Here is a 12712-nt window from a genome sequence, read left to right as displayed (position 1 = left end):
TGTCAAGAAAAATTGAAAACGATAATAAAATAAAGCCCTTTACCATCGGCAAAGCGAAAATAAAAATACAACAATACGCTGACGATGTAACCTGTTACTTGACCAGCGAAAAAGACGTGAAGCACATATTAAATGAATTCGGCAAATTCGAACGCGCAACGGGGCAAAAACTAAACACTGGAAAAACTGAGATTTTACACATTAACCCCAAAAAACACCGAACACGAACCCCGGAGATAGAAAACAAAAAAAAAAGACACGATAAAGATACTTGGACAATACTACGGAAAAAACCAAAACACGGAAACCTGGAAGGAAAGAATAGCTAAGCTAAAACGCATATTTCACGCATACAAGAACAGAAACTTAACATGGACGGGAAAACTCACGATCTTAAATTCCCTCGCATCAAGTCAGATATTATTTAACGCAAGAGTAAAACCACCACTCAAAGAAGACATCAAAAAGATCGAAAAACTGTACTTCGATTTTCTGTGGTACTCACAGAAAATGGAGTGCATTGCAAGGAAAATGCTTATTACAAACAAAGACCACGGTGGCCTCATTGACCACGTGGCCTCATTGTTTTACATATCTTGATGTAAATTCGCATCGCCTCAAATATTTATGTTGTATGTTGTGGCGTTCTTTTTGCACAATTATAGGTTTTACCATAATGTTCATACGGACTTACCTTCGCGTTCACGATATTCCATCTGACGGGAGAAAACTATATGCCAGTGAAGAAATACCAATTTGAAATCGTGTGAGTCTTTTTGCTTAGTACGACTGGGCGACAGGGATATATAGAACTAGATATCCCTGTTGGGCGATTCTATATTTTTTGATATAGCAGACAGGAGGTCACAAAATAACATCATGCAACGAAGTCATACCAACGGGTCCGCCCGTCCGACTATGTTTAATTATTAGTTACGGGCCCTACAGTTTCCAAGACACCTCACAATGTTCCCTCTACGTTTTGACTCACAAACTCACTGCGCAGACCCGTGGACAACAGTGCGTAACGACTAAAAAGGGTCATAGTGCGTAACGACTACAAAAAAACTCGTAACTTCGGATTTGTTGTGCGCAACGTAGATTTTCTGTGCGTAGAGACCGTGTGAGCACTGCGCACGTGCGCAGCTTAGGGGGAACATTGCAGCTCACTCAGCTGTACCGGTAAATCTGGTAACGTGAGCAGAGAGGACGAGAAATTGATAGCAATATTTATGCAATTCCCAATCTTATTGACCGATTTTATCATGAATTATCGAAAATGTTCGCGCTTCGCACTGGCTCGCTGAACAGTACAGCTGATTTCGTGGCAAAAGCGAACAACGTGATGGGGGGCGGTCGGTTTATCATCCTATGGGAGCCCAAGACCCAAGTTTTTTCGGCGGGCCTGACGAAGTGTCGTTTCGTTCCTGCCAACGGGTATACGCCCAACGATGTATAATTATTATTGAGGGGTCCTACCTTGCAGGGCTTTGGAGCAGCCGTAAATTTTAACTGCTCCAGCTCCGGAGCTCTCTTCTATCATACATTAGCTCCGGCTCCAGCTCCGGAGCCGCATTATTACCGCTGCTCCGGCTCTGAAATTATCGAATGGGCCTGTCTATATCAAGGGGGCTACCCGCGGGCCACATTTGGCCCGCAAGAGGGTTTTGCGTAGGCTTACCATACGTCCTCTTTTTTGACTTTTTTAAAAGTGTCCTCAGAGGACGGCCTTTTGTCCTCTTTTTTGAGATTTTGTCCTCTTTTTTGAAAATTTAGGCCAGATTTAGAGCAAATTGGGAGTGATATGCCGTAAATTAGTACAGAAGTGACGCCCCGGAGGGTATTTCGGAGCGAAAAACGCTATATTGAGCTCCTAGCGGAAAGATGACCTTTTTCTTGTCTAGTCATCCACCTAGCAATGCGGAGAAAAAAACGGTATTTTGAGCTCTGAGCGCGGAGTGATGACCTTTTTTTTTAGTCAGCCGGTCACAAAGTGGAAAAAATTCACCGGTTTTTGAGAATTCTACTCCAGTTTTGCAAGTCGCAAATTTCTGAAAAAGTGTCCTCTTTTTAGATTTCCAAAATATGGTAAGCCTATAGTTTTGCGTGGCCCGCGAGGTAATTTCATATTATATTATCGAAAATGAATTGCTCAGATTGTGAGCTTGCAATGCCAACCAAAAATTACAATTCTGGCTGCGGCACTTGGGATGTTGATGAGTAAAATATCAGTTTCGACGAATTGACGGATCCACAGTCCAGTCACATTTTCAGTAAATCGTCGTACATTACAATAAACTAAAATAGTAGCGAAATTTTTCTTCACTCCACGCGTGTTTAATTGTCACACGATTTCTTGCTTGGTAGCCTACCCCCTACTGAAAATGACAAAACGCCTAATTTACCCGATTGAGTGTAACTGTATTCGCAATTACGGCAGAAAGTCTTTTCGCGTTTGCGCTCGCATAAAGATCGCCGACGGTGAAATGTAGGCACAACATGATTGTCGCATATTATCGGAGACCTTCGAAATCGATGTGGCCAGACGCCGAATAGTCGGGTCCTTGCAAACTGAGCCTAGCGGGCGCTATACAATAGACCCGCAATACTCAAGTAATAATGTTATTGACCTAGTTTATTTATAAAATTTTACCCGCTTGGCGCGGCTAGTAAACCGCGCACTCGTTCGTCAATTGCATGTGCCTCTTTAGCCGAAAAGGTTGGCCATTCCTGGTCTATATAGATTACTAATCTACCCATAGGTTAGTTATCTATAGTAGTCTAGAGACGGTCAGGCGTCAGTAACATCCGATGTAGCAACGAAGACATATAGGTGCCGCCGTGCCGGCTTGTGACGTCATACTGAATACTTGTCAATTGTCGACAACATAGTTGCACCCGTTGCACTAGAGCACACTTTACTCTATGCCATTGCTGTGCACAACATTAAAATTCAGGCCAGCTGGCCAATTATGATGACTTAGCAGATGTGGTTGTTGCATATATAATAGCATCTTATGATTCAGGTCGGAGCCGGAGCTACTCCTCAAATAACGGGCTCCAGCTCCGGCTCCGGCTGAATTTTATGTAGAGGTCCGGCTCCGGCTCCAGCTCCGGTGAAAATGCACGGCTCCGGGGCTCCGGCTCCGGGCTCCGGCTCCAAAGCCCTGCTACCTTGTCAATCACACATCACTCAGCTCTATCGGTAAATCTGTTTACGTGAGCAGAGAGAGGATTAAAATTTATATCAATATGCATTTCCCGATCATATTGACCAATTCAATCAATAACTATTGAAATTTTTCGCGCTTGGCGTGTCAAGGCGAAAATAGCTGGCTCTATAAATGGACACCCAATGTAAATGACCAGTATCAGCAAATAGTGGATAGCCGAAGGAGGATCTGGAGGCGAACCCCCCCCCCGGAAGTTTGGTTTATCACCCTACGGAGGGCCCGAGACCAACGTTTTTCGGGGGAGCTGACGAAGTGCTGCTACGGCCCTGGTAACGAATTGATTGTACCTATGGGCACGTCCGAATATGTCCAATTATTACTTACGTGCCCTTTATTTTCCAATACAACAGCTCGCTCAGCGCTACTGGTAAATCTGATTACGTGGGCTGAGAGGATAAAAAGTTTATAGCGACATATACATGTAATTACCACCTATTCATTCATGCATTATAGAAAAGTTTGGCACCTAGGACGACCAGGCCACACAAACTTTACTGACCATCGCAATCACGCTACGGGATCCTTGGGGGCGAAGCCCTCAGAAGTTTGGTTTATCACGCTATGGGTGCGCAAGGCAATCGTTTTAAGGGGGTTGACGAAGTGCTGTTACAGCCCTCCCTCTTACTCATTGTCTTTGTTACATTCCTTACAATATGAGGTTGGGGGCGCTGGAGGAAAAAAGGTTAAGAACCACTGCTTTACATCATGCGTATTTTTATTTAGGCCTATTTTCCATGCTTATTTATCGGGAGGCACCAAGGTTGTAATGACTCGAGTCACGATTTTTCGGTGACTTTGACTTGACCAGAGTCATTTTTTTTCAAATCCGTAAAATGACTCGACTCAAGTCAATTTCTGTATTGACTCGACATTGTGCTCAAGTCATTGTGCATGACTCGAACCACATCATATTACTCGAGACCGGGACTACCAAGACAGGCATTTCATTGCATTCGAAGAATGAAGTTACCACATTATCGGTATTTCGTCTATCAGTCCTGATACTTTGAAAACAGAAGCAGAAACTGTTAGAACTGACAAAAATTACGATATTATGAATGTGAGCCATTCTATATCACTCGAGCAGAGTTGAAAAAAGTGAGTGGTCCCGGATTGATCTCAAAAATGAACAGTGAACGCAACGACTCGGACAAAAAGACCCTCTACTCACCGACTTGGACTCGACCTGACTCGGCGGTGAATTGAAAACGACTCGACTTGACTCGAGTCAAAACAAAAAAGTGAGATTGACTTGTGACTTGGTTACAATCCTGGGAGGCGCGTAATCAACAATGAAAAACCTACTGACACTATACATTGATCGAAGCGCATCGCGAACAATCCGAACATATGCAAGATACATTGATTTTTATCGACACCGATTACTTGAGATTAACTCGTAAAATATGCTCCGAGTCACGATAGTCAACCCACATTTCTGATACGTCAAATCAAGTCATTTTTGCAAAGTGACTCGAGTCAAGTCAGAAAAAGGTGGCTCGACTCTCCAGTCATCCCAACACTGGCATACATTATTATAAATTTCATCCTCTCCCAATCCTTGTGGACCGATTTACCCGTAGATCTGATGGCTTTGAGACTTCGAATATATATGGCACCTACTTGTACAAATCGTGCCATGCTCATGCCACACGATAGAGTGGCACCGAGAGTCGGTAGGTTCTAATTCACGGAATCCAAATTTTGCGACTTCTTGGCGCATCTACAACCTAATCGTCGGATTGATCCATGAACGGATTTGCCGTAAATTTTATCCGATTCCATACAATTTCGACTGGCCTTTCACGGACCCTATGTAAAATGATCCATGCTATATATAGAACTGTGGTCACTCTGGGTTCCATGCAAGATCCCGTCCTGTTTCCAGAAGTCTTATTCACACGCTGTTTTCCTGTCAATGGATAGGCTACCAACGCATATCATAGCTATTCAATTGTCGACAGGCAGGACTTCTCACACTCCGTTATCACATATTGATATTTGCTTTTGAGTATCTTCGAGCATATTCTTCAAATCGTTATACTGTAGAACTGTAATGAAGCATAGTACATGATGAGTAACGAGAGTAATGTTGTAATCGGGGTTTCTGTGGGCCACAGTGACTCTTAACGCGTTCTCCTAGGTGCCCCCTTAACTATCCGTACTTTTCGTCCCCCCATCATCTCTCCTCAAAATGGATGGAGACAACTGTACAGGTACAGTGTACAATGCCTCGCGTAAAACATTTATAGACCCTAACCAATTTATCTGATGGGAGACATTGCTTTCTTGTGACCGAATCCTTCATACGGGGTTCAAATCCAGCAAATGAACGTTATTCTCCCTCAACTCATTTCATTTTCCTGGGTTCCGATACTCTTACAACTAGGGTTGCCATATTTTCGTGACCCCGATTCCGGACACTCTTTAGCGCCTCCGAGCGGGGTTTGAAATGAGGTTAGAACACCCATGTCGTCACACTGACGATGTATGCAGGTCTGCAGGAGTGTTTTTTAACACAGGTCGTGAATTAACTATAGACGATTGGGCTATCTCATTGTTGAGTCGGTGCCGATATGTGTTTGTGTGTTGTAACCAGGACCGAAACAACACTCTTAAGCCAACCCCCGCCCAAACAAACACCGGCCCGGGGCCCATCATAGGGTGATCGATGCAACTTCTGGTGGGCTCATTATATGCATCAGTTTTCTACGTGCACCTGGTTTTAAATTTTGTGAATGAATGCTGTCAATAATATTGGTTCTTCCATATATCACTATAACAATTTTTATCTTCTCTCATGCCACGTGATCATAGTTAGCGGTAGAGCTGGTGGAGATCATGACTTTGAAAATGCAGGGTACGTAATTGTACAGTACATCGCAAAGTCATGTTCATCTTGATGTTGACTGATAGGACTATTTATTGAGTCGAAATGCCGGTGCGCACCAGCAGGTTGCACATCCTGTGGTTTCCAACCTTTTATATCGTCGCAACTCCAATTCCAATTTGAAATTTTCCGTGGCCCACCTCAAAATTTGGCAAGCTGATTACTAAAAAAAACTAAAAAGGACTGGTCAGCACCTTTGCCTAGACTTACTCACGGCCTATGTTGGAAGCTGATTAAGTTCAACATCTTAGCGATCCCCAGAAAAGGGCATACGACCCCTATATAGCTTTAGAACCACTATCTTTGACTAAAGCATCCAAACGATCTTATCGACACCAGGAAGATAAGGTTCTCTAAAAGTTCGATTGCAATTAGTCTTATTACAGTAAATGATAGTTGTGTTGATTAATTTTTTTATTGTAGTTTTTGCGAGGACAGGAGTACCCATATTAAAATCAATATACGTGACACGAAATCGCGCCGAGCGCGAAGAAAAATCACAAGAAGCATAAACTTTCTCAAAATAAGAAATTGGTTATGTTGATTGACCAAAGAATTTTCAGCTCCATTCAAGCCTTCAAAATTCCGGACATTCAGGCATATTTCAACTTTTCCTCCCGGGCGCGGTTTAAACAGTGAAATTCCGGACATGTCCGGGAAATTCCGGACTTATGGCAACCCTATTACAACACGATGCAAGAGCAGGCAACTTTAATATGATATGAATTCTGCATGTAATGTAAGTGTACGTGAGTCTGATGGACGTGATTTGAAACTTGATATTAAGTTGTAGAGCAAGGCTTGGCAAGAATCACTGATCTTGGTTAAACTGAACGATGTCAACGCACCTGCGTAGATACTCGAAGCCAAAACTCCAATCAGAAGAATGATATTCAAAGCCATGAGAATCTTCGCAGCTCTTTTGTAGCACTTTTGCGAGCGAATGATATCTTCGTCTTCGATAATATCTAGATAACAAATTACCTGAAAACGGGATGCGAAATATCCCACCCCACGACTTAATATACTGTCACGGAGCCATTACGCGCATACATTGTATATTCCAATAAACAGAGGCGAACGAAAAATCCAAATCCAAGTTTTCAAAATCCTGCAATGAAATTGTTTCGAAACTAGCATGAAAATTGTGATTGATTAGAATCCATCAATAAAATCGAAATCCAGCATTAAAAAAGCCTGAATTCAAATTCTATCGTAATCTTGTCAAAATATCCCAGCAATCAGCATTGCTCATGCCCATCCTTGCTGGCTTTACCCACATCGAAATAAGAATAGACATTTCGTTTATGGTAATGGAGTATATAGGCTTAACCATGGTGAAATTATGAGAGGAGCGAAATAATTTGGCAGTGGCCTGGCGTTGTAGGACGCCAAAATATGCATGCATTTGCATGGGTGTACCAGTCCGAAAGGGTATACAAACGTGCGTGACACTCTACTAAAGCAGCGGTTTATATCCTGCAGTGACGTTTTTTAGTAATCAGCATATGAAATAGGCCGCTGTCAAGCACTCGCAATTGACCTATTTTTTTTAAGTAGACATGGAAATTAAGTGGGAACTAGACCGATATGTCATCAGCTCACCTTGACAGTAACCTTTATTAGGGCCGCACTGAAAAGGGTACGAGGGCTCGTCACAGTATGTTAAGTGTGCACCCCACCAGAAAAGGTTTAGGAGCACTGGAGTGGACTGTAGAGGACCACAATTATATTCGAAATTGAAAATCTGAGTATAGGGAAAGAACGCTCTTTTCCGTTTCACTTTACATAAAAATACAACGGCAAGCGACTGTTACGTACGGATACGATATGGCCTCTTTTCGGAGGATTTGTCTTCTTTTATCTAGAAAACCGAAATGTCCGGCGCGAGGAAGCCCAAATGTTCTCTTTTTTCGCAATTCGTCCTTACGATGATTGTTAGGCGAGTGCACACAGTCATCCCAAAAAGGTCATATCGCACAAAAATACATGTGAAAAATGGGTTGTAATGTCATTGATGCGAAAGTTGACGACCAAAAAAGGTCAACCCAACGTAAATTGGAAAAAATATCTCGTTTTAATGTCTATTAATGTTCAACTGCTGTCCTATTTCTCGAATCACAAAATATGGTAACCCTACTGTTACATAAATACCCACGTTCGAGCCGTTCAGAAGAGAAATTGTCGGAAACATCATTTTCTCTTAAATCTGTTAAACTTCCTTCATCCAGCTGGGTTTCGGCTTCCTGAGTATGGATCCGTGGACGGTGCGCATACTGGCATTTGCCTTCCGTGGCCCCAGTGTTATACGGCAAAAGTGGAGAAACGCACTGAGCCGACACGTCTACGTGCAATCTCGGGTTTGGCAGTTTCTTCGAATCGCTGCCATCAGATTGCTTGACAGCGTTGTCCTCAACATTCGCATTGGCAAAGAAGAAGTTTGTAAATGGCAGATATTTCGCTGGTGCTTCAGACGGTTCCACCTTTTCCTCAACAGTTTCAGGATACATAGTTCCAGCGTCTACGTGAGGAGCTACTTGCAAAGTCAACAGCTCGTCCTCTTTCACCTGCTCCAAACATGTTGTATTTGCCGTTTTATCCGGTTCTTTCCCGTTGCTGGAATCGGAAATCGTAGCACTTGCCTCGCGAGCATATCGTTTCTGCATTATCTGAGTTTTCATGTTCCTTGGTGATTTGTATGCGAGGTTATCCGAACCATTTGTTGACTCCGATGAACAATGGGAGTATGTTGTGTCCGAAATGGTGCTTGATTCCTCGGCCCTACACCGATTTATCTCATCCTTCAATTTCGACGACACCGCTCTCCTCTGCGGTAAGTAAATCGATGAAATTGATGTAGTACCGGCTATAGATCCATACGAGGAAACCGAATTAAAATCAGTGACCGACGACGCAGTATCTTCAGAACGGCCAGCAGTACTGTATGCACGGCTGCGCATCGGCTGAATCGGAATTCGCCCTTGCAATGTTTTCTGGCTATCCGGTGAATCCCCTTGTTCCATATCCTTGAAGGCATTCGGCCGTTCACCGCGGCGGTGACGTTCATTTTCGGAAAGCTCGGATACTTTGTTATCTTGTTCGTCAACTTCTTCTTCCAACAACTCGGTCAAGTGTAAATACTTCTTGAAATCTGCGGTTGTCTTTCGAAGCACGGAAAGCAACCCCAAACCTTGTGTCTTCGCTGTCGCGTCGATGTTGGCAGCCATTTCGTGCTTATGCTCGCGAGGAAATAATGGTGAACGCAATTTTTCCTCTCTGATAGAAAGCAAATGCTGTGCCCGATAGATGCTGTATGACGCAACAATACTTCTATACGCCAAGTTGGTTGTATAGCTTTTTTTTTGCTATGGATAGGTGTATTGCTTGCCGAGGTCTGTTAGCAACTCTTCCAAATCGGATTTATAATTCATTGTTTTCAACACGCCTTCAAAAGTATAGAGGAGACTAGTAAAATATAACATTTATCAAACAACTTCAGAGCGAACGAATATTTTATTCGCGTTTTTATCTTAGCCATTTCTCTCGCACGCGTGTCAAGGTGAGATCAGCTTTTACTTATACTTTGAGATGACTTTCTACTGTAATTGTAACATCTGTCGCAGCAGGGTGCCAGTAATCTTCTCACGCACCCCTTCAACTAACCTCATATCCCGCGACCTTAATCTTATTGATGAAGTAGTCTGCGAAGCACATGCCACATGGTTTGAGAGATAGCGAGCGTGAGGTGCTCGCGCTTCAACCGCAGATTCGTATACAGACAATTAGATACATCTAACTTTGTTCTTTCTATATTCGTTAATATGTTGCAGTATGATTTGATCCTGGTAAATCTACAAGTTTCTGACCACTAATTACTACTATTTGGCTGTTCTGTGCTATTAAAGAAAGCTCCTTGGATGTGCGTGTGTGATCAGGAATTGCAAGAGTACTCAGAGCGGTCATTAGTCAGTCGACTAGCGCGTACAACGGGAACTGTAGCTGTAGCGTCGAGTCCAATCAAGCACTATAGCAGCGTGTCTTACAACAAGTCGTTGCAGCGACCGCTACAGTAATATTTTACATATAGCATAGGACCTATATATATGTATATAATTGCATGTATATCAAACTTGTTAGTAACGTAGAGCGATGAATTTCGAAGTTCCACCTACCCAATCTCCTGCCCAGAAGTTTTAATCCCGTTCAATATCAATCGGAGATCAAGATCCATACCGCAACGAAATCATCATTCACGGACATTTCATCTGCAGTCCGGTGCTGTATTACTTCTAACCAAACTGGAATCTCAGGGTCCTGTTATTCGCTGAATTATACAGCTCTGAGCGAGATGCGCACCCTGCGGTAAATTAGATTTATCTCGTCGTTTATGCCTTGCCGTTAACATGGACGACATAGGTTACTACGTTGCTAGAATTCTCACATGGTTATACCTCATATTACTATTATTGGTGGCATTATTCCTACATTTTATCCTCGAATAAACGGACTGTTGGTAGGGTAGAGTGGGGTAAAACGCCCCTGTGAGGTAAGACGCCCACCATCGCTATTGCCAAACAAAGTGATTGTTGAATGAGTCACAATAGCCTAACTAAAGTATGCCTAATGGTCAGACGGAGCTGTCACCTCAATTTCTGAAGTTGAAAGAGGACTTGGTGAGTTTTACGATAATTTATTACTTTTTGACTTGTTTCTTACAAAAATAACCGTAATATAACTGGATGAAACGTGACTATTGAGGTCGCCGAATGAATATTTCTTATTTTATGTAGGATCCTACTATGTTCGATGTGATTTTAGTGTAATTTCATCGTCAGATACACAAAATAACCACCTTGTTAGTGTTTCGAAAGTAATGGCGGCCTCATGGCTAAAACGCCCACCCCATACGCGGGGTAAAACGCCGCTAGTGGGCGTTTTACCCCTTGAAGTGATTCGCATTCGTATCATTACCCAGGAGATCAAAATCATGTTATTTGATAAGGAATTTCCAATAATATCCAATACAGTACCGGTAAGGTGTTTTTTTAAATGGTTATGGTCTGTAAATGAATCACTCTTTATTTAAATGGCATGCAAAGACGCGAGATGAGTGTGAAATACTGAAATCTCAAACAGGAACTCTGGCGAGTTTGATCAAGAATCAACTAAATGTGTTCACTGATCAGTCTAATCAAAACATACAATTATTATTTACCTGCAGAACAAAAACATGGTGAGGACTTATAAAAGGAAAACATCCAGGGCGTCATACTCTGAAGAAAATTTGCGCAAAGCTATGGACGCCGTGCAAGGCGGCGCGGCGTTGAAGACAACGGCAATATATTACGGGATACCTCCTAGAACGCTCCGTCGACATACGAATAAAGAAGTATCCAACCCGGGTTCTATTTCACTGGGGAGGTTTAGACCAGACATAAATCTTCAATATGAAATTGAAATAGTATCGAAGATTAAGGACATGGAAAAGGCCTTATTTGGCTTGACTACGAAGGACGTACGCCGTCTGGCTTATGACTTTGCCACAAAGATGGGAATGAAACATAGGTTCAATGACGACGTTAAAATGGCTGGCAAAGACTGGCTACGTGGTTTCTTATCACGTCATCAAGAATTATCAATTCGAAAGCCGGAAGCTACCAGTATAGCACGGGCAGTGGGATTTAATAAGCCTCAAGTGGAAAAGTTTTACACGGCTTATCGGGGCGTTTTAAACTCACACTGTTACGTGCCAACTCGTATTTGGAATATGGACGAAACCGGAATTACCAATGTCCAAAAGCCTGACAACATCATTGCGACGAAAGGTGCACGGGAAGTTGGGAAAATGACGAGCGGGGAAAGGGGGAAAACAGTCACGATAATTTGCGCAACGAATGCGGCGGGAGCATACATACCACCTATGATTATATTTCCAAGAAAACGAATGGCGGACGGGCTAATGAGAAATGCACCCATTGGATCAATTGGCCACTGCACAGCAAACGGCTGGACCGATGAAGGAAGTTTCTTAGTTTGGCTAAAACATTTCGTTTCAATTGCAAAACCCACAATTGATGAAAAACATTTAATCATCTTGGATGGTCATCATAGCCATAAAACCCTTTCTGCAATCGACTATGCCCGTTCGAACGGAATCGAACTTTTGACGTTACCACCTCACTGCACCCACAAAATGCAACCACTCGATAAAACGTTTTTTAAAGCTTTAAAATCTAGTTATAATTCATCGGTGGACAATTGGATGGTAACAAATCCAGGAAAGAGGGTCCAATTTTTCGATATGGCCGAGATTTTTGCTGTTGCTTACAACAGATGTGCCACGGTAGAGAAATCCGTCAATGGCTTCAGGGCCTGTGGACTTTGGCCATTCAATAAAGATATATTCTCGGACGAAGACTTCATCGCGTCCGAAATGACCGATGAGCCAGACCCCCATGCCGGAAATGCTGACAACTGCCAAGATAATTCCTCCACTACCGACCCAAGTATAGTTGAAGTGGGAGGAACCACCAATAACACGGATTGTGAGGTAGTTAAATCAACTACCATGGCTTCAACTTCAAAACAT

General features: G+C 42.8%; 1 protein-coding gene across 4 annotated transcripts; it reads right to left on the bottom strand.

The window, feature by feature from the left end:
* Positions 1-5109: 5109 nt before the first annotated feature.
* On the bottom strand, positions 5110-9406 carry LOC145439785 (uncharacterized). 4 transcript variants are annotated; one of them, XM_080317409.1, is made up of 3 exons: positions 8282-9405; positions 6972-7091; positions 5110-5284 (listed from the first exon to the last, which is right to left on the bottom strand). In XM_080317409.1, the coding sequence occupies exons 1-3, from the start codon at positions 9348-9350 to the stop codon at positions 5208-5210; spliced, it is 1266 nt and encodes a 421-aa protein (XP_080173535.1). In that variant the 5' UTR covers positions 9351-9405; the 3' UTR covers positions 5110-5207. The 4 variants fall into 4 exon arrangements, with proteins under 4 accessions (XP_080173535.1, XP_080173533.1, XP_080173534.1 ...); XM_080317407.1 differs by lacking the exon at positions 5110-5284 and adding an exon at positions 5348-5618 and having other exon boundaries at positions 6814-7091; positions 8282-9406; XM_080317408.1 differs by lacking the exon at positions 5110-5284 and having other exon boundaries at positions 6677-7091; positions 8282-9406.
* Positions 9407-12712: the final 3306 nt, after the last annotated feature.

This window comes from Botryllus schlosseri, chromosome 5 (assembly GCF_051294905.1).
Source record: "Botryllus schlosseri isolate E-star chromosome 5, Bs_hap1, whole genome shotgun sequence".
Classification (NCBI taxonomy): Eukaryota; Metazoa; Chordata; class Ascidiacea; order Stolidobranchia; family Styelidae; genus Botryllus; species Botryllus schlosseri.
The sequence above is the reverse complement of the archived record's forward strand: the minus strand, read 5'-3'. Positions and strand labels throughout refer to the sequence as shown.